We start from the raw sequence: 21319 nt of genomic DNA, 5'->3' as shown, positions 1-21319 counted from the left end.
AGATGGAAAGCCAAAGGAGTGGCTGCTAATACCTACAGAGCTGCCATCTGGAGTGGCATTCGGCAGGACCTAACATCGCCACCTAAACTAGGGAACTGCTGTCTTCAGTGTAATGAGACAGGTTTCTTCGTGTAGGACTCAGAGCCTGTGATGCAGGATGTGCTCCAAGACTGCCCCAGGTTAAAGCCCCAGGAAAGGCTATGAGAATCAACACTTGCAACATTTTTAGGGGACTGGATCCTTGTTTTTTGGTTTGTTTCTTTTGTTTCATTGGGGTTTTTTGATATGCTAATTAACATCTCCCAGAACTGTCCCACAGAACACACTTTTGGGAATCTGCAGGGCCCCACACTGATCCAAGGAGGTGAAACTGACATTGAGGGTTGAGTGGGTGGGGCCAACGATGTTGGATGTCCCTCAGTGTGAGGGACAGTTCCACCCAAGGGAGATCTCACCTGTGTATCCTGTGAAAGCACTTGGGGAATGCTTACCTGAGGAACACCATGGGTAAACCCTGAGATGCAGCGTCCTCAGTGGCTGGTTAATGGCCAAGGTTCAGTGTAGATATAGAAGTATGAGGGCGCCTGGGTGGCGCAGTCGGTTAAGCGTCCGACTTCAGCCAGGTCACGATCTCGCGGTCCGTGAGTTCGAGCCCCGCGTCAGGCTCTGGGCTGATGGCTCGGAGCCTGGAGCCTGTTTCCGATTCTGTGTCTCCCTCTCTCTCTGACCCTCCCCCGTTCATGCTCTGTCTCTCTCTGTCCCAAAAATAAATAAAAAACGTTGAAAAAAAAATTAAAAAAAAAAAAAAAGAAGTATGAATGACTCTTGGACTGAACAACTTTCTATTCCCTCACCAACCTGGAAAATTCAACTGTAAAAGCTCCAAGAGTAAGCAATATTTTCTTTTAAAAGTTGTATAGAAACTTAGACATCCTTTTAGATTAGCTGTCTTCTATCCTTTTTGAACCAAATTTCTCTTTTTGTAACACTTTGTGATACCTCCTTAATTCTTCTTAAAGAAAATCAGAGGAAACATAAATCTTTATGTACACAAAATTCACATCTATACACATAAGGTAATATTTATATATTAAATGTAATGTAATATTTATGTACATAAATTTTATATTATATGCATATATATATATACACATATATATAAAATCCCTGAATTTTAATGCAGTGGGGAAAGTCTGTATTTAGTAGCATTCATTCCACACAAAAAGTAGAAGTCAAGGAAAGAGCAGAGATATGAGACCTTAGAATAAAAGCTTAAGATAAGTTATAACTGACGGTCCTTATTTGCATGTGGCACCCTACATGTCTCCCAAAAGTCATACAGGACACACCACAGTTCATTAGGCAGAACTGTCCCATGCATAACAGGACATTTAGCATCCTTGGTCTACCCACCCCCATTACAAAATACCAGTTTCACCCCCCGAATCTTAGGGGTGCTCCCACAGATTCCCAAACACCGTAGAGGACAGTGCACACCCCATAGTGAGAACTACTGCCCTAGGCTAAGGTAGGACTTCATTCAGCCTCTTATTTAATTCTCGAAATATTTGAAACCTGTTTATCCAAATTATTAAGAAACCAGTGTCTCCCACCAGCAGGGGAACCCCCTCAACCCAGAAACTCCCCACATATGTAAGTCTCATTCAAAGGAGTAGAAACGGAAAGAGAAGGAAGGGAGGCAGCAAGGAGGGACCACGTAACAACTCCCTGAGCCCCTGGCAGCAGACTTCAGCAGAGTCAAGAGGTACCCGCTGGGTAGGGCGTAGCTCCTGCCTGTTTCTTAGCAGCCTGATTATTATTTATTTGTGGGATGTCCACAGGGTACCTGATGCCAAACAATGCACGCAGACAGCCACAAATGGGCTTTGTCAGGGAGGGGCCTCCCCAAGGTGGCTCTAGTACCAGGGGATTTGCATATTGTTGCAACATTGTGACAGGTTTCTTTCCTGCCTGGTGCTTGAGAGCTTAAAAGTCACTATGAATGATAAAAAATAATTACATGACTTGCATAAAGCCTTTGTGTGGGAAGGGTGGTATTAGCTATTACATTTAATTATTTAATGTGGGAAATTATTCACACTGTGTAAAGAAGCCCTGTGGAAAGTACGCCGTGGTTCGCTTCTCCAGCCCTGCCACTGAGAAAGAAACCAGAACACCCTGAGTCTGGGAGGGGAAGAGGGATCCTCAGACCCGCCCCACCAGGTCTGAGGCTCTGCTGGTGCTCCCAGATGCTACTATAGGAGATGGGGCAGTGCAGGAAGGCCATGGGCAAGGCCACCCTACTGACTGCTCAGACCGCAGCAGTAGAGGGGTCCTCGCAGCAACATTGCAACCAGTAGGCACTGAACACGTCTCGTGTGAACTGAGGCTGTCCTCACAGAGCCTGTGAGGGCTGCATAGTGATTGCTCCTGTTTGACAGAGGAGGAGGCAGAGGCTATGGGAACCTGCCTGCACAACTCAAGGTTCATCTCTGGAAACAGGGCAGTAGCTCATTCAGTTCATGTTTCATGCACTAAAGTGGGCACAGGTGCTGCCTCTCACAATTGCGCTTTGGTCACCCCTACCCCTTCACTAAGCAGGGGTCAGCCCACTAGGCCAGGAAGGACACGGAGGAGACCTGTCCGATCTGGGTTTGGAGTGTCTTCCCAGCTGGGTTGGAGAGAGGACTCAAGGCAGGCAGACCACAGAGGGCTATCAAGGTCCGAGTTCAATCTCCTCGTTCACCCACTCCCAACACTGCCTGTTCTCTGCCTTCCCTTGTCCTTCGGAGCATGTCTGTGGTGTTTATTTGAACTGCAGGTTGCCTGCATACATTGCAATGTGTCTGCCCGGCCTGTCCCCACCATGGGGACACATCCATCTAGCACCCTGGTCCTGGAGGAGACCTGGGCAGAAAGCAGCTCAGTAGTAGCAGGAAGCAGCCCCTGGGATCCTGCAGCCCACCCAGGTGCATGCTGAGGCACAGAAAGAGCTTTCTGTGGTCCCCAAAAGGAACTTAGTCAATAACCCCCAGTTTTTCATCTGCTCCCGGGGGGAAGAGTGCAAGTGTCAGATCTATTCAATCTTGTGGCACCTAGTAAGGCACCTAGTAGTGCTCATTGTGTGCTCCTAAGATAAATAAATGAAAGAAGGCCTTTGAAACATTCCTGGGGATGAAAAAAACTTAATTTAAAAAAACATGGAGAAGATTTCCAGTTCAAAGTGTCCAGTTCCTCCAACAACTTCAAGGGCAGCCCTGTCACACCACCCACCTTGGGTCTCCTCTCCCCAGGGCCAAGGACCCAGTCCCTAACCCCAGCCCCCTGCTGGCTCCTGCCCTTTGTGTCCACTGTCCCCAGGTATCTGTACAGTGTGAGCCTCCAGGAGCCTCTGAATGAACACACCACAGGGTAGGAGCTGACAGAAGAAGGCAGAATCCTTACTGCCTCCCAGGCTGCCAGGTGCCTGGAGCAGCTGCGTGCTCCAGTTACCACTTCGCCTTTAGACACCACTAATCTCCATGATTACTGTTATGTCTAAATGACATCCTAACATAATACAATTCATATTATCTCTGCTTGGTGTCAGTTACCATTTTGCTCCCTGATACTCTGTGAGATCGACTCTCCCCACGGCTGCGGTGCTGCCAGCTGCATTCAGCGCCTCTCCCTGGCTCATTTGCTCTCCCCCCACCCCCACCCGTGCCTCAGTCCCATGTCCCAAAACCCAGGAGAGACCAGTGCTGCCAAGGACCTGGGCACCTCCCCCCACCACACCAGCACCTCTGCTCAGCTCCCTGCCTCATGTACCTTCTCTCAAATGCTTGCTCACTCAAGCAGGGGCTCTCGTTCTCTTTCAGGGACCCCCTTCCCCTGGGGGAGGATGAACCATGGTTGGCCTCTCCCTTCCATTTTAGGTCCTGCCTCCAGCAGGTGGCCTGACCCCCTCCTCCAGCTTTGTGTGGACTCCCAGCTTCCCCCCTGAGATGCAGAGCTGCTAGAGACCGCAGTCCACCTCTGGGCACTGTGCATCCTGCCTGCCACCTCTCACGCTCCCCTCCACTCCCCCTCTTTCTCCTTTCCTCTCTCCTTCTTCCCCGCTTCCCACTATCCGTATGGCTTTTCCTCTCTCACACCTCTTTTCATCCTTCCCTCTGCCTCTGCCATCTGCCTTTCATGACCTTCCCCATCCATGCCCTTCTCACCTTTTGCTTCTCACCTGATTCCTGCAGTTCTTTTGCTTCTCTGCCATCTCTGCCTCCTGCCAGCTGGGCTCTCCCTCCCTCTGACACTCTTCCTTCCCTGGCCTTTCTCTGTCTCAATTCCAGCACCTCCACTGCTAATCTCGGCTCAGGTCTCCCATGTGGACACTGTGCCTGGCAACACTCTCTGGGGCTCTAGTGTCTCTGGAAGTAAACACCCCCGGACAGACTGAAAGTCCAGGTCAGCTTCCGCATCAGGGCCAGGAAAGTTTCCTCATCACCTCCTCTGTGTTTCTTTGCTTTACCATCAGAAGTAGATGTGAAGGTGGGCAGGCAGGAATAGAGAAGAGGGGGGAAAAAATGATGGCAGCAAAATCATCATTACCTCAAAATCCCTAAGAAGACACAACATAATCCCAGATTTTCTTGTGATACCTTCTCACCACCAACCTGTTAGCTTTTATTGCCTCTGAGATTACAGAGGAGACCTCGGCTCTGGGCAGGGAAGGAGCTAAGAATCTAGAATTCAAGGGCAAACGCACATGCCTATAATCTCTCTGTAGCAGCCCTGCTCTCCGGGATCAGAGGCAGAAAACAGACCCACGTGGCAGCCCATCCTCTCCTCCCAGCCTTCTAGGCAAAACAACAAGGGCCTGGGTCTCCGCCAACACAGATAGTGGTTTCTAAGAACCTGGCAGTTAACTGTCTACATGACCTTGATTCGAACAAAATTGAGCCATGACAACTCACAAACTGTCATCAATCTCCAAATGGTACTAGCCAGATTTCTTTCAAGAGTCTCAAAAGACAGTCAAAGTACTCACTCATGACTCAAAGTGGGCAGAAAAGGCCCTAGATGCAGACAAAAGGTAAGCTCACTATCCTAGAACCTTCTACTTCTTCCCCACTTCTTCCACACACCTGCGCTTTGCCTTCCCTTCTACTCAGTCCCACACACAAAAGTGAACTTGTGAATCCTGCTTAACGAGGAGAGAGGTAGATGAGCTCAAGTTAATCCTGACAGTCATCCATGTTCATTTAGAGCTTACTTTAGGCCAGGCACAGGTCTAAATGCTTTACAAGCATTGCCTCACTTAATCCCCACTATCACCCTATAGTTTTCCCATTTTACACATGGGGAAACTGAGGCGCAGAGAGGTGAATTTATCTGCTCAAGATTACCCGACTAGTAAAGTGTCAGAAGTAGAATTTGAGCCAACAACCTACCTCCAGAGACCATGCGCTCTTTCGACTTGGAAACTTCACTGATGGAGGTGAATTAGGGCACAGATTATCCAAAAGGGAAGGAAATCCACAATTCTTGTGTACTCAAAATGCACAATGTGGTGTTTTGCAGCAATTTTTCCTTTCCAACAATGATTTGCTAAAGCTAGAATCAGGTTGGTCTACATGTTGTCAGTCCACCTCAGCCGGTGAGCAGGGGTCCAGCAGCACTCAGGAAAACAGGTGATGCCGAGAGTATAAGCAACATCACAGGGGTGGCCGCTTGGCAGCCTGAGTGGATACACATGAGACCAGCCCCAGGAAGGCCAGAGGAGAGGCCCATCTTCCAAACTAATCCCCAAAGCCTGGGATTTGAAAGGGGAAAACCCACTACATCTGCAGGATTTAAGGAAGCCAAGGGAAAGCCTTCTAGTGCCCCAAACACCATCCCTTCTGGGTGATCAACCCTGCTTGTCTCTGAGGAGCTGGACATTAAGAGGTTTGGTTCGCCATTTCAAGGAGAGCAAGGAAAACCCTCTTCCTAACCTCGACTTCTACCCTACCCTTTGGGACTTCATCACCAGGGAAGGAAGGAGTCACAGGTACAGCTTGGCTCCAGGTTAAACTGATTTGATAAGAGAAAAAGTCTACAATTTTTCCCACCCTCCTTCTTCCATTACACCCGCAAAATCTGTATTACCTGTGGTTTCCAGCAAATAAGGTGGTGAGCTAAGCAGTATGTGTGTGTGTGTGTGTGTGTGTGTGTGTGTGAGAGAGAGAGAGAGAGAGAGAGAGAGAGAGAGAGAGAGAATACTAAGCTCTTACACTCCAGAGTGTGCAGGGGAAAAAATATTCCTCCAGGCCCTGCCCACATAGGGATTTGGCCAGGTGTCTAAATGGAGGAGATCACCTTGTTTCTGGGGATGGGTTGGAACAGGTGGGAGGAAGGACTGTTGGGGGGGTGGGCAGGGCAGAGGGGAGGTGGACCAAGGAAACAGAGACCTGAAAACTGGGTCTGAAACTGTCTTCATGGTCCAGCTTAGAGAATTGATGGGCTTGTGGGATAGAGGAGTGGGAAGGTGGGTGTATGGACGAGTCAGGGTGAAAATCTGTCTCTTAAAGGGATCCTGCCACCCACCCACCCCAAACATGCTCCCTCACCCATGCATTCTAGCTGTGTGTAAATCTTCTCGGGAAGAGTCCACGGGAGCCCTTACCAATAAGGCAACTGGTCGGTCTCTGCCCCCAGTGGAGGCCCTGGCACTGGGCCTACCAGGTATCTTGCCAGGGACAGAGGAGTCAATGAAAAGCCTCAGTAGCACAGCCTAGTGATGGCAAGGATGAGGCATGAGGCATTCATCTCAAGAGAGTCCAACCAATGGAAGCCAGCCATGAAAGGTTGGGAGAAGGCCATGGTCAAGGAGGAATGGGCTGGCGTGTGTTTTCCCTCTGTCTGCATGTACACAAAGAAATCCTAGAGAAAGGGTAATGAGTGTTGCCCAACCGGGTAGTTGGCAGGGTCCCTTTAGGTGTCAGTCCTTCCCCTGGTGCTCACCAGGTGACTAACCTGTGTGTTTATCCTGGCCTTTGCCCTACTCTCTGTCTTCCTTCCCTTTTCTCCTCTCTCAGAGGCGTTGCAGACCAGGCCGGCTCACCCATTTTGTTTCAGGTCTCTGGTGAATGAGAAGGCTCCAACTCCTCTTCCTTTCCTGAATGCTGAGCCTTCCCCCTTCCTATCTCTCCTCTTGCCCCCACACCCAAATAATGTTTTGTTACCACGTTTTCTAGGCTAGATGCTGAATATTCCTGGACTCTGCTCTGGTTCCTGTTTCTCTCCTTTTTCTTCCTCGACCCCACCTCTCCTTCCCTTCTGAAATATCTCTCCCCAAAGAGATGGTATTTCCACCTAGAGAGACTCTCCCAGTGTTTTCCAAAGTCTAAAACACATACATATTTATATCATTTGGGGTCTTCACTCTTTACCTCCCTTCTTTCAAAATCCATCTTCTCCCTTTGCCCTGTGAATTATATCTAAGAACCTGGGAGGGAATTAGTTATTTCCTGCTTATAACATGTGACTTAAATAGAAGAGAACAGTCTCCCTCTGCCTCAAAGGCTCTCATATATTCAGAAACTATTCTGGGAAGCCAACAAGAAAGCCATGTTTTCCAGCTGACCCTCACCTAACCCACGCCCTGGCCAACCTCTGCTTCTCCAGTCTAGCTGTCCAAAGTCTCCGCACTGGCGTTTCTGTTTTCTTTTGGCAGAAATGCCTGGGAACTGAGAGGCCCCTTTCCCTGTGACCTGACCTCCCACACTAAGAATAACAGCCCTAGGACAGCATGTCTTGCGATCCCTCTGGAAAGAGGGCATGGCCGGGAAGTGGGGAAGTTAAGGGAGCTGGATAGAGCCAGGACGATGGAAGAACAGACTCTTGGCTCTTGTGAGTAACATATTAAAAGGGAGAGTTGGCAGCCTTCAAGAGAACTGGGGAAAGAGGTCTGGGAAACTCTCAGAGGACCCTTAATGCTTTCATACCCACTCCCCAACCTCTAGAGGTTGCCACCAGCAACCTCGAGGCCCCAGCTAGTGTCTCAGAGAATAGGAAAATTCTGGTCCTGCTGAACAAATGTGGCCCAGCCCTGTCTTGTCCCCTTTGCAGAACATTCCTTGAAAAACTGAAGAAGCAAATGTAATGTCTTTTTTTTAAGAAGATAAATATCTTTAGTACTAGGTCCTTTCCTTTCCACCCCTGGGTAATGTGACTATCCTGTTCCTGGGGTTGCCTGAACTGTGCACATATACCCCATGTGACCACAAAGCAGTGCTCTCTAGACTCCTCCACCTCTCAGAGAGGCAGGTTGTCCAGACCCAAGACACCTGTCTTCTCTGTAAAGAGTCCACCCTCCCAGGACTCCTGGAATTCTCTAGGATATCTGAGACAGCCTATTCTTGGGTTGACTCATCATCCAAGACCTCAAAATAGTCTTTCAAAATCATCTCTTCCCCTTCTCCAAATATGATGGAACACCAATGAAATCCATGAACACAGGGTGAAGTGGTGAAGTCTGGACACTAGCCCTCCCACTCTGTGCCATAATCTCCCTTCCGTGGCACCACTGTCTCCAGTCCCTTCTTATGAAGCCTGCATCCCCATTCCCTCTACCCAGACCACCCCTATCAATCCAGTTCTCAGGCTTTGATAATTTAATTCACTTTGGGTGGCATTTGCATTTCAACGGGACTCTATATCAAACTGATGGTGTTAGGAGAGGAAGCTGGGGGAGGTGCATAGGAGATACCCCTGAAAGCACTGTCTAGGGCTCTATCTGACATTACTGAACTAGAAGACTGACCTGGACTCTGTCTCCTTTCAGTTAGTAAAACCTGTGCCAGAACAGAGCTGTCCCTGGAAACACCAGGGCATGTCCAGTGCTGGAACAGGGGTGACCCTGATTCTAGCTGCATAGAGTCCAGCTTATTAGAGGTATTGTTTTTATGAGGCAGTCCTCTCATTATTGCTGAGCTTTACATGAGTCACTGCTGAGCCCAGATGACCTGGCCACCCTTCTGGACCACACTGCTGTGGTTTTCAGGGCCTTTGGAATTCCCAAATCATCCACAGGACCACAGTCCAATCACCTCAAGGGGATCACACACCTATGTCCCTCCTGCCTCCATCTGTGTCCCTCCCTGCCTGCAGACAGGCCCTTCTGCTGGAGAAGAACTGGGGGCATAGGAAACGCTGAGCAGGGACTGAGTCCAACCATGTCCCTGTGCCATTGCAACTCCCATTGCCTGCCCCCATGTCTATTCCTACCCCCCGTGGGAAACAGAAAGAGCCTTTGTGCAGGAGGGTGGTTATGTGGGATGGACCTGGAGGAAGGGGGGCCTTGTGACCGTGGGAGGGTGGGGCAGGAAGGTTGGACCAGCCACTTCCCAGCCACCTGCTTCCCTCTTGGGCTCCTGGCCACAGATAAGGGCCCTCACAACTCCAGCAGCAACACTCAGGTGCCTGGACGGTGATTCTGATGGTGATGTTGCTCTGTTCTTGTCTGTCTAATATTCCTTTTTAATCCCCATCCTGCCTGCCCCTCCCTTATGTAGGGTTACTTTAGTGATCCCTGGAATGTTTTTGACTTCCTCATCGTAATTGGCAGCATAATTGACGTCATTCTCAGTGAAACTAATGTGAGTATGACTCTGCCCTCCCCAGGAAGCCTCCTTCTTCCTCCTCTGCCTCCTCTGTTTCCCTTTCTGTCACTCTCTCTCTCTCTCTTTACCTCCTTTTATTTTTTTGGTTTTTTAATTTCCTGTTTTTACCCCCCTCCAGTCATGCTTTTTATTGAACCTGCCGTCGTCTATGGGGGAAAAAAAGTGGGAGCTTCTCCTCCTTTTTTTCTGTTTGTCCCAGCTCTGCCCCACTGTGCTGGGCCCAGGAGCCCGGAGCTGAGCGAAGGGGCAGGCACAGGGGAAATCTTTGAACTAACCCAGCTTTTGTCAGCCCTCTCCGCCCTGTGAGAACCAGGTTGCCCAGGTTTGAGCCGCCAGAACTGTAGAGTGGTAAGAGAGTATTTAATATGCCCACGTAACCTCTTTCTTTTCTCATTTTTTTCTCTTCTCTCCTTTCTTTCATGCTTTTTTTTTTCATTTTTTCCTCTTCCTTTTTGTTTTGTTTTTCTCCTTTGTTGTTGGTTTTTTTTTTTTTTCTCTTCTCTCTCTCTCTTTTCCTCGGCTTTTCTGCCCCATGCAGCACTATTTCTGTGATGCATGGAATACATTTGACGCCTTGATTGTTGTGGGTAGCATTGTTGATATAGCAATCACCGAGGTAAACGTAAGTACATGGCGTCTGTACCTGACTGTCCGTGCCTGTTCTAACACTCATTTGTCGTTCCCCAGTTCATTTTCTTTCCTTCATTTTATTTTCTCCTCCCCACCTCCTTATTTTCATTTTGTTTATTTTATTTGTTTGTTTAAGTTGGTTTAAAGGATTTTTTTCCTGTTGCTTTATTTTGATTTTTTTTTTAACTTTTGGAACGAGTTAGGCCTCCCCTTTCCTTTTTCGATTGCTGCATCTTTTCTCTCTCCCTTTACAATCAGCCTGGCATGACTCACACTGTATAGGAGGATGCAGCTATGGGAAACAGAGAGTGCCAGAGCAAAGGGGTGTTTACAACTTCTGGGCCACTGCTGGGGCAGGGACCCAAGCCTCTCCTCACCCCCACCTTCACCTCCAGACTGCTGCCTTTCCCTGTCTCACCTTCCACTCCCATGGCACCTTGGAAAGGAGCTCCCTCATGGTGGACCACCAAAGTTAAGGCTTGGACTTTGCCTGCCTTGTCAGCCCAGAGACCAGCCCATTACATTCACACTGAAGGGAAGGGCTCCATTGCCATTTTAACATCAGCAGCCCTGCAGGCAGCCCAGTCCCCCCAGGCTCCTTTGGGAGAGGAGAACCGACCATGTCAGGACCCCTGCTCAGATCCCTCTTCTCTGGAGTGGCCAAAGAACCAAGCAGTTGGGTGATCCACTGGGAGCTCTTCCCAGGGTCTTTCCTTCCACAGCCTTTCCTTCCCTGGCTGTGGAAGCAGATTCTGGATGAGCGTCTCACTCCCACATGAACCTTCCTGGAGAACTGACTCTTGCACCTGCCTGGTTCTCTCCCACTCCCGACCCCATCACAACCCAGCCCCCAGCTCCCTAGCCTCAGACAGAACCCCAGCCCCTGCCCCCACCCAGGGCCTCCTGCCACCTTCTCCCAAGTTGCCTCCTCCTATACAGTTCCTTCCAGTTCCTGCACATGTCTTTTTGTTACCTGGCATGTTTAAACCTTCTCTCTTTATCTATAGGCAAGCCCTCTTGCGGTTAGTCTTTAACATGTGTCCGTTTAATTTTGTTATTGTTATTATTTTTCCTTAATTAAGAGACTTGGTAATGTTTGCACAAACCTTTGATGCACTGAACCATTGAATAACAGCACGGAGCAGACGCTGTAGAGTTTTGATCTAAGATGTTTGAAAGTACCCTACCAACTGCCACCATCTCCCTTCTCCATCCTTACCCTCCTTGCTCCACTCCATATTTTGCTCCCAATCAGTTGAACTGACATGTTATCATATCTGCCTGATTCCCCTGACTAGAAGCCCATCTACTTTCCTTCCAGCAGATGGACGTTGGAAGGAGCCTGTTAACACTTTCCCTACATTCCCCTCCCATCAACCTCTTGTACCCTTCCTGCTCACCCTATAGCTACAGATTCGATGGTCCTTCTTTCTCCGAGATCCCCCTGCGTTGTCTTTGTCTCATGTTGTGTGTGTGTGTGTGTGTGTGTGTGTGTGTACATACTCTCCCTTGACTTTTCCCATGAAATTATCAGATCATTAAAAAAAATCAATCTTCCTACTCATGCTCTGTGCCTCCCCTCCCCTCAACACCTCCCACAACCACCCTCACCACTCCTGAGCACACTTTAGGACTTTCAGGCTAGATGAGCCCCAAATCTCAGGTGCTAATCAGGTCCATGAGTCACCCACGCATGTCTAAAGGCCAGCACCTTTGTGCTTGGAGCCTGTGCCTTACGGTGCTCTCAACTGATGGAGCAGGCAGAGAGAGAAATAGAAAAGAAAGAGCAGCCCTGCCTTCAGAGGGGTTTGTCTTCAACACAGTAATGCAGCTCTGTAAGAATCTATGCCAAGAGACTGAGAGCTCTCCTGGATGCAGGGAGGACTCATTGCAGCCCCAGGGGCTACCTTTGTGATTCTCACTGTTGGCAAGGCCTACATCACTCAACCTGCCATTTTCTCCCAAACTATAAGTGTTTTTAAATGAAAAACAAAGCAAAATAAGTTTGCTAGGGTATAAAATTTCTACAGAAAAAGTGGCTACATTGGGATAGAGAAGGAGTGTGCAGGGCAAGAAAGGAGCATGAAATCATCATGCAGACCCTTATGTTTAGATGATGGTTTTCTACTTATGATTCACCTATGCATTTATCTCAGGTAACTCATAACTGCCCTGTGAATTTCACAGGCAAGAATTATCACTCCCAATTTGCTGACCATAAAGATGCTGATGGAGAGATTTAAGTGCCTTTCAGAGCCATACAGTTGGATTTCGGCCTCTTGGTGTAGCCAGTTCACTGTGCCCTGGGCTAGAGCACCTATCTCTTCACTCCAAGGTGCCTTGAACAAACACACACATCTCACATAACCTCCTATGTGTACTCCCACTAGCCAGGATTTGTTCAGCTCTTACATCGTGTAATCTATTCCTATTTTTTAAGTAATCTTTTTTATTTACTTAAGTAATCTCTACACCCCACGTGGGGCTTGAACTCACAACCCTGAGATCAAGAGTTGCACATTCTCCTGACTGAGCCAGCCGGGCATCCCTGACATTCCGTAATTTATATTTTAAATAACCACACAGGGATTTTTCCCATTTTCTAAACTAGGAACTATGTGTCATCCCACCTGAGAGTCCTGATATATCTCTGACTCCTCCAGCCTCCCTTCACCCTGCACTGAGATTCTTCTCACTCCTCCAGATTGAGGAATTTGTTAAAAGTCATACAAATGACAACTGAAGGGTTGTCTGGAGATCAAACGGGGACAATGTGTATAAGCGAGAGCAAGAGAAGGTGTCCAGAGACCCACACCACACAATTAATGGCTTCTGAACAAAGAGAATAAATGTAACATCACCCAAAGCCCAAAGGCAGTGTGGGAGAGGAAGAGAGGGCCAGATGTGAAGTCAAAAGCTCTGCCTATAGAAGTTACCAAAATGCCCAAAGACTTAGTTTCCTCATCTGTCAAAGGAATATGATGATATTTACTGCAGTGTGTTTTGAGGCTGAAATAAGAGCATTTATTTTAAAACTCTATGTAACTGTAAAGCACCACTGAGTGGGAGAGACGATGGCACCCAAGCAAATGACATTTGTTCCAAAACCCCTACTGGAGTAGCTGGCAGGACCCAATCTCCAACCAGTTATATCTAAGTATAACTTACTACCCACAGACACTGCAAGGGCCCTTATTTCCTGGATATGCTTAGACTCTGGAACATGCTGGACAGCTACAGCCAGGTGAAAGGAAGCACCGTGTAACTGACCACTGCCCACAACTCAGGCCTCCATAAGCCTCCTCCACAAGCATGGTCCTGGAAGGGCCCTGAGCTCAGTGCTGTGGATGACAAACCAATGAGCAATAACGTGTAGTCTCAGAGGTAGGTCCCTCCACCACACGGTTCTGCCTTCACGTTGTCGGCAGGTTATGGGTCTGGACGCTCCCTGGCATGAGGAAGTTCACAGCACCCAGGGCAGTTTCCCCGGGTGCTGCTCTAGGCCTTCCTGGAATTTTCTAGCCATACCGTCATCACAAGACATCCTTTCCCAGACATACGTTCTATTTGGCAGGAATCCACACTTTTAGCCTCAGAGGAATCCATAAGGGCTTTCACCTGTCACTCATTATCTTTGACTCTTTTAAAACTACAGAGATCGGCTCTTGGTCCCCTCACTGAATCCTGTATTTATCCTAAATGCCGTCAAATACTCCCCACATTTATATTCATCTCCCCACAAATACTGTCTCTTTCCTCCTTGCCTTCACTACACAGGCCATGGTGCCTTATCCTCTCAGGAAATTGGTTTTCCACCAATCCCAGGAGCCACCATTCATTCACTTCACTGTGTTTATAGTCTCACCTTCTGTGTGTCAGGTACTATTTTAGGCACCTAGGATACATCAGTGGGCAAAACAAAGCCCATTGCTCTTGAGCTGGCATTCTAGGGTTGGGGAATTATCAGACAATGAGCAGTGTTGTAAGTACAGAAAATAGGAACATCATACAGTGTATCAAATGATAAGTATTTTGGAAAAAAACTGTGCCAACTGAGGGGGATCAGAGGTGCTGGGGAACAGTGAAGGCAGGTGCTGTCTTAAAAAGATGGGCTTCACTGAGGAGGGGACATCTGAAGAAAGCAAACATGTGAAGGAGGTGCAGAGTTACCCATGCAGATACCTGGGAGAGGAGCTTTCAGGCAGGAGGAGCAGCCCCTGTGGCTGGTGCAGACTGAGCAGAGGAGAAGAAAGAGAGGATTGTACAGGGACCAGATTTTGGCTTTTACACTGAGCAAGAAGGGAAGACACCAGTGCCTTTGAGAAGAGCTGTCCATGATCTGACTTGCATTTCCAAAGGACCACCTTGCTGTCTATAGGAGTCGAGAGTGGAAGCCCAAACACCACTTAGAAGGTAAACACAGTAATCCAAGTAGAAGGTGATGGTAGTTGGCGACAAAGCAGTAGCAATAGAAGTGGTAAAAAAATGGTCAGATTCTCAACCTGTTTTGAAAATAGAACAGTGTCTCCTGACAGACTGGGTGTGGGTGTGGGAGAAAGAGGCATCCAGGATGACTGGGGCTGGGCCTCAGCAGTGGGAGGATGGAGTCAGTATCAACTGGGAAAGACAGCAGGTGAAGCATGCTTGCATGAGGAAGACAGGAGCTCTGTGAGGACATCAGTGGAGATGTCAGGTAGACAGTTGGGCACACTGTCTGGGGTCAGGACGTGGAGTCATCAGCATGTAGATGCCATTCAAAGCTGTAACAGTGGTGAAGAGCACCAAGAGAGGGAGAAAGGCAAAGGAAAGACGAGGACTGAGCTTGGGCCTCTGGCATGAAGAGGGCAAAACCCCTGTGCTCACAGCCACTCTGTGGTTGAATTTCTGTTCTCTCTGGGAGATGCCTGTGAACAAACACCAGATGTTACTAGAGGCAGATCGTGAGTCCCCACTTTGTCTAATTCCACTGAGTTCTGCTGAGTTCCCTAGGCACCGGCCATTGCCCCTCTCCTCCCTGATGAGTTAACCTTGTTCTCTGCCTAAGGCCCCTTCCTCTGTGTGCCCTGTGAGGGCAGAGTGCAACAGCGCATCCCTCTGGGACTACTTTATTTCTTGGGTCTGAAATTATATTTTCCAGAGGGAAACCTAAAGAGGTAACCCCTGTGATTATTCATGGAAGACCCTGGAGCGTCAAAAACTGCTCCCTAACATCCCAGACTGGAATCAACTTGGGTGCCTGGGACAACAGCCTTGCCCAACACTCTTCTTTTCCAATCTGCATTTTAAAGACTGTTCCACCACAGAAAGTGCTAAGGGGCCTGGATCTTCGCACTGTGGATATGGAGAAACATTCTCAAATAGTGAATTAAGAAGCCTGGGTCCTCTTTTCAGCTTGGCACTATTAATCCCTGTGACTTAGAGCAACTAACCCCATTCTCTGGGGTTCCTCGAATGCATGTGGTGAGGTGGGCAGGTTGAGATGGTCTCAACCTGAGGGATCTAACATTGCACGATTCTGAACTGGGCTTTTTCTGATATACTTTGAGGCATTTTTATTTCCCTTCATCACCTTGCAGATTCGAGAGGGGCGCTCCTCATAAAGCTCCCAAGACCTGTGGGAACTGGCTCACTTGGCTTTGGCAGATCTCACGTGGAAACTCTCTGGAGAGAAGTCCCTAAAGGGACCTTCTGGGAAAGGAGCAGGACAGAGATTGTGCGAGGGGAAAGAAGGCTGGCTTCTGGGGGTGCTCAGAGGGAAGACAATCTGGAGGATTTGTTTAGGTGCCAAAGTGCTAGTCCACAGAAATGACCAGAACAGGAAAAGCAAGTTAATTAACAATGGTACTAGTTGTGATCTTAGCTGATTAGGAGTGAGGTGGAGACAGGAAAAGAGGAGGAGGAAGAGGGAAATGATGGCTTCTCTTGGAGGAGTATTTGCCAGGCTATGTTAAAGACATTATGCACATGGTCAGATTAACTCCTCAGAGCACTTCATCTCCATAGGAGGAAACCGAGCTTCACACAGGATGAATAGTTTGCCCAAAATCACATGGCTAATGGGTGGCAAGACTGGGATCTCAAATCCATTTCCATTAGAGAATCGACTCCTGCACTTTCGTTGGCTAAATCCCTGGACCAGACTGCCTGGGCATCTCAAGGGGCCCCTGCCACTCACAGGTCCTCATGCAGTGCATTGCCAGCACCGTGACCTGGCACAGAGCTGCCCAGCCTAACTTCTCTGTGCCTATTGATGCTGCCAGTGCTGGACCAAGGGAGCCAAGACTGCCCTGAGAATGCTCAGACAGATAGTGGTCTGCATACTCCTGACTGATGCGCCTGATTAATAGGGCTCAGGAGAAAAGGGCAAAGTGTAAATCAGCCCCCACTACCCTTGCTCACTTGACACTTGCAGCTTGAGAAGGAAATGGGAAGGGGGGGACACTAGGGAGAATGTGGTAACAAGACTGGGAGGGATGGGGCTCCACTGCAGGGAGTGTCCAGGGATGTCTCCCAGGAGCCTCTAGGTGCTGGGCCCAAATCTTCCTTGCCCTGTCTCCTGAAGCCAGTGGTACCTTCCCACCACAGACCCACAGGACAAATAACTGTCTCTTACTGGTTTCCCATAAAAACAATAAAGCAAGTTTGATTCCTGCTCTGGTTTCAGGGTCTGCAATGACAGGGAAAGGAGTCATCCTGAGTCATAGAGAAAGAGTGTGCTGCACATCCACCCCCTCCAGGATGAGTCAGAGAGCTCCACACACACGCTTCAACCCTCTCTCCATCCTTCAACCCACAGTGCCTCCATGGGGTGGCCCTCTTGGTCTGCCTTTCCCTGCCCCCAAACATAACAGAGAAGGGGCCAGAATGGGCACAAGAAGGACAGGGCTGATGCCCCTCAAGAGCCATGATGAGGGGTGGAGGCAGACAGTGGATTCGTCCAAGAATGTTAGAGTGGACACGACTTTGCAGACCTTCGGCCCAAGCCCATCTCCACATATTCCGCACATGTGCATGGAGTATTTACTGTGCAGCAGAGCCTGGGGATATACCAGTGTTTCAGATGAGGACACAGAGGGCCAGAGGCAGGAAACAACGTGCTCATTCTCACCACTTTTTAATAGCAAGGCCAACCCACAACCGGGCCCCTGACTCCCAATCAGGTGTGTTGGTGTAGGGGGCTCAGCTGGTGGCATTACCAGACTTTGTCTATATGACAATGGTCAGTGAGTCCAGAGCTGGTTCTAAGGTAGATTAAATCAAGATTGATCTCAGACTAAACTGGATGGGGCAGACTTGATCCTTGACATCTCTGTACACCTCTATTTCCCTTTGCTGGATCCCTTCTTCTATTGCTCATGGATCTCCCTTCCAGCTTCTTCCCACTTGCAGCACCACCCCCAGCACCAATACAAAACTAATGTGACCAAAATATCCTGTTTCCAATATACTAATTCATACTAAGATGGTAGTGACTCAGTAAGCTACCTTCTGAAAAGTAACGTTACCGTTCTCTTTAGAGAAGATAGTAATGCTCAACTTAAAAATTGGAAATCTAGTGTGTCTAATATAAAACTTTGAGGAACATGACATCTGAGTGAAAAACATATTCCCCACCCTCCACCCTCCAGTTGCTCTACAAAGGCAGTTTTCTACTCTGCTTGGAAATAAAGTTAGCCCTCAAGAGATTTAGCAGTGCATCTATCAGCAGTCTAGTTGGCAATGAGGAGCCATTTTGAAAGTCCCTGGGCCTCTGCAAGGAGAGGTTTGCTGTGCAGACAGTGGACCACAGACTACCATGAGGGCAGATGTGATAGAAAGTCAGGCCTGATAAATCAGCCTGGTATGCAAGTTTTCCCAAAGCTGTTGCCTTGAGGTGTCCTGCAGGCTTGACTCAAGAAGTCCATGGGAACCTGCTTTTGTATGGAAATCCTGGTTTCGGTTCTTCATTCAGCCTGTGTTGGACAGTCTGAGTGTTCTGGCAGTTATAACCCATCAAGGCTCCTGTTTCCCTCTGCCTTCTGACCAAGACCCCTTCACTTTCTCTTTTCCTCTAATTTTCTTTCCTTTCCTTTCTGTCCCTATTCTCGTCTTTTCTGTCCACACACAGCCCTCTCCTTTCCCCTAAAATAGAAGAGTGGAAGGAGGCTGTCACAACACACCCCTTGGTTTAGCCAGACCACCATCTGGGCCTTGCCAGTGTCTCTTACATTAGTTCCCACAGGCTAGCAAGCTACTGTTGGTGTCGTTGCCAGAAATTTTCTAAAGCAAAGGGATCTAGAACATTCCATGAGCCAGCAGAGGATGTGAGATATCTATACCTCAGGCAGGTTCAAAAATGCCCATGAGTGCCCCCCAAAGCATAGTCTATACCATTTTCTCTTCATATTTAGTGCACCTTTTCTCTCTGTCATACTCTTGTTCTCTGTCTCCCGTTTTCTCTGTCCTGCTGGGCTTGTGTTCTCCTCTCTCTCTCTCTCTTTCTCTCATATATAGAATTCTTTGATGTTGTTAGCACTGCTGACAAACTGATTTCATTCATTTATTCTTTATGGGTTTCTTTTGTTACTTGAGTGAAGGATAGTGACTGTCCTTCCCAAGGGAAGATAAAACTATCTTGACAATTTAATTAGTCTTGTTTAGCATGAATTATTGGCAGGTAATAGCACCTGGGGAGCCATCAGGCTGCAGGTGAATAACACAATGACTCCTGAGGCTTTAGCTGCTTCCAGCCACATGAGCTAGCCACTGTGCAGCTAATGATACAGGGGTCACAGCTGTCCACTCTCAGCAACCTAGCACACAGAGACAGGAAGAGCAAGAATGAGCCAGGAACCAACAACCCCCATGCTCTGTACCTCTCCAAAGAATCCCTTAAAGGAAGTCCTGAAGGGGCATTTCAACTGTGTGTCTGTAACCACAAAGATTCAAGAAGGGCCCTTCTCCTTCTGACTAGAATTTTACAATGGGAAACAGATACAAGCCAGGAGGTTTCCAACATGGTGGAGGTGGACAAGGGGGAAAGGGGGGCTGCTCTTTCCACTCTCCACTGCCTCATATTTGAGCTTCCTTTCATTTTTCCCTGCCCTTTTCTGTCCAGTGTTTCTGCCTCCTTTGTCATTACCCCTTCTTCCTTTTCCTAGCACCCCTCCTCCACAGATCCATCTCTAAAGACCAAAGACCTCCTCCACAAACCAAAATGGAAATTCTGCTTAAGAACTGCTTGCAACAACCCATATTTCCTTCATTTTCCCTTAAATCTTAAAGCCATTGACAGCTACCCTCAGCTTCTATATATCCCAGTTGACTTGTGCTTATTTAAACTTTACATCTCCCTAGCAAAGAAGCTCTTCAACTTCAGAGGGGTTACAGTTTAAAACATATTTTACTTTGGTCTCCTTAAAATTCCCTTCCTTGCTGCCGTCTCTGGTGGCTCTAAGTTTTAGCATCTCCCACCTCCACATCTGCAGGGCCACACTTTAGTTCCTGGTTGAAAGAGGAGATAAAAAGGATAATGAAGACTCTTCTGCCTTAACCTACATTTGCTGGCTCCTGACTGTGAAGGTGGTGTCAAATATCTCTAGAGGCCCCTGACTCCTGCCATTTCCAGTCATCTCTGCCTGTACCAACCTGATGATTGTCTTCCCAACTTAGATTAACTAGTCACCAACAAAACCTCAATCCCTCTGCCTTCCACCATCCCATGACTCTCTTACAACTGAACCAGCTATCCTGTCTTGCAGATCAAATTAAGATGAGATTAGAGACAGTGAATAGAGAGAAGCAGAGAGCATAGCTTGGGAGGTAAGGAGGGTGCCAGCTGGACCCAGACTTTCAGGTGGTCTGAAATGGAACTTATATTAGATCCACTCCCTAAGCTCTGGACAAGAGATACTTAAAAAAAAAAAAAGCAACAGTTCTGACTCACATGCTCCTGTGACATTGCTTTTGACTCATGTTTCAGAGGAATGTAAATTTTTAGCAACTGATATTATAACCATTGTCTCAATGGCGGCCACTGGGATGGTGCATTCCTCTTCTGTGGGGCCTGTTCATGACTTAGCCAAGAGCCAACCTTCCCTGGAGGGAATCAGAAAGTAATCTGCACCTTTCAAAGTCAGCATGTCCAGAAAAGTGCAGCAGGGGCTTATCTCTTTAAAATGCTCTGTAATGACTCCATCCACGTTGCTGCAAATGGCAAGATTTCATTCTGTAATGGCCTGATCTCGAGAAAATATCCTGGAATACAGCTTTATTGGGTACTCCAGCCTAGATATCTACTGCCCAGCTTCTAATCCCTAGTAGTCCTCACCTCCTTGCTGTGTTGAGAAAAGAAACACTCCCCTTTAAAAAATTTTTTTTTATTTGACGTTTATTTATTTTTGAGACATAGAGAGACAGAGCATGAACGGGGGAGGGTCAGAGAGAGAGGGAGACACAGAATCTGAAACAGGCTCCAGGCTCCGAGCTGTCAGCACAGAGCCCGATGCGGGGCTTGAACTCACGGACTGTGAGATCATGACCTGAGCCGAAGTCGGTCGCCCAACCGACTGAGCCACCCAGGCACCCCAAACACTCCCCTTTTATATGGCTAAGAGGTATTTTCAACAACCTTTTAGTTCTTCAGAGAGACTGACTATGTAATGTTAACAATTGGGAGACACGTTCCACTGATTCTCCCCTTCATCCTTTTGGAAAAATCTCCATCTAGGAGAATCCTCTCCTTATCAGCCTCTGGTATTCCCTGAGTTTCACTCTTCAGTATCCTATGCATGCATGGTCTAAAGATGGTACCCCAGTGAAAAGGAGCAGGAAAGACATTCCAGAACCAAGACTTCATCCACTGAGGTGATAACTTCTAATTTGATCCTGAGCTTGATTCAGAAAGACAGTTTTCCAGAAAATAGCTCCTATTTGCTGTCCAGTGCCACTCATATCATCATTGCCAGGTATACAAAACCTAGGTAATCTGCATAAATACACTAAACAAGGTACATGAGTTTCCTTTCTATTTGCCCTTAGCCTGTTAGCTGGAACCACTAGCCAGGATT

The 21319-nt window shown here is 48.0% G+C and overlaps 1 protein-coding gene across 4 annotated transcripts in view; it reads left to right on the top strand.

Moving 5' to 3' along the window:
• Positions 1-21319, top strand: part of CACNA1C (calcium voltage-gated channel subunit alpha1 C) — a 658891-nt gene that overhangs the window by 584790 nt on the left and 52782 nt on the right. For 2 of the 4 annotated variants that reach the window (XM_049627025.1, XM_049627022.1), the window contains exon 30: positions 10180-10263. In XM_049627025.1, coding sequence (XP_049482982.1) covers positions 10180-10263 — 84 coding nt within the window. Of the gene's footprint in view, positions 1-9533; positions 9618-10179; positions 10264-21319 lie in introns of all 4 variants that reach the window. The other 2 variants (XM_049627026.1, XM_049627024.1) reach the window with 2 other exon arrangements.

The sequence above is a fragment of the Panthera uncia genome, chromosome B4, assembly GCF_023721935.1.
Source record: "Panthera uncia isolate 11264 chromosome B4, Puncia_PCG_1.0, whole genome shotgun sequence".
Lineage (NCBI taxonomy): Eukaryota > Metazoa > Chordata > Mammalia > Carnivora > Felidae > Panthera > Panthera uncia.
The sequence above is the reverse complement of the archived record's forward strand: the minus strand, read 5'-3'. Positions and strand labels throughout refer to the sequence as shown.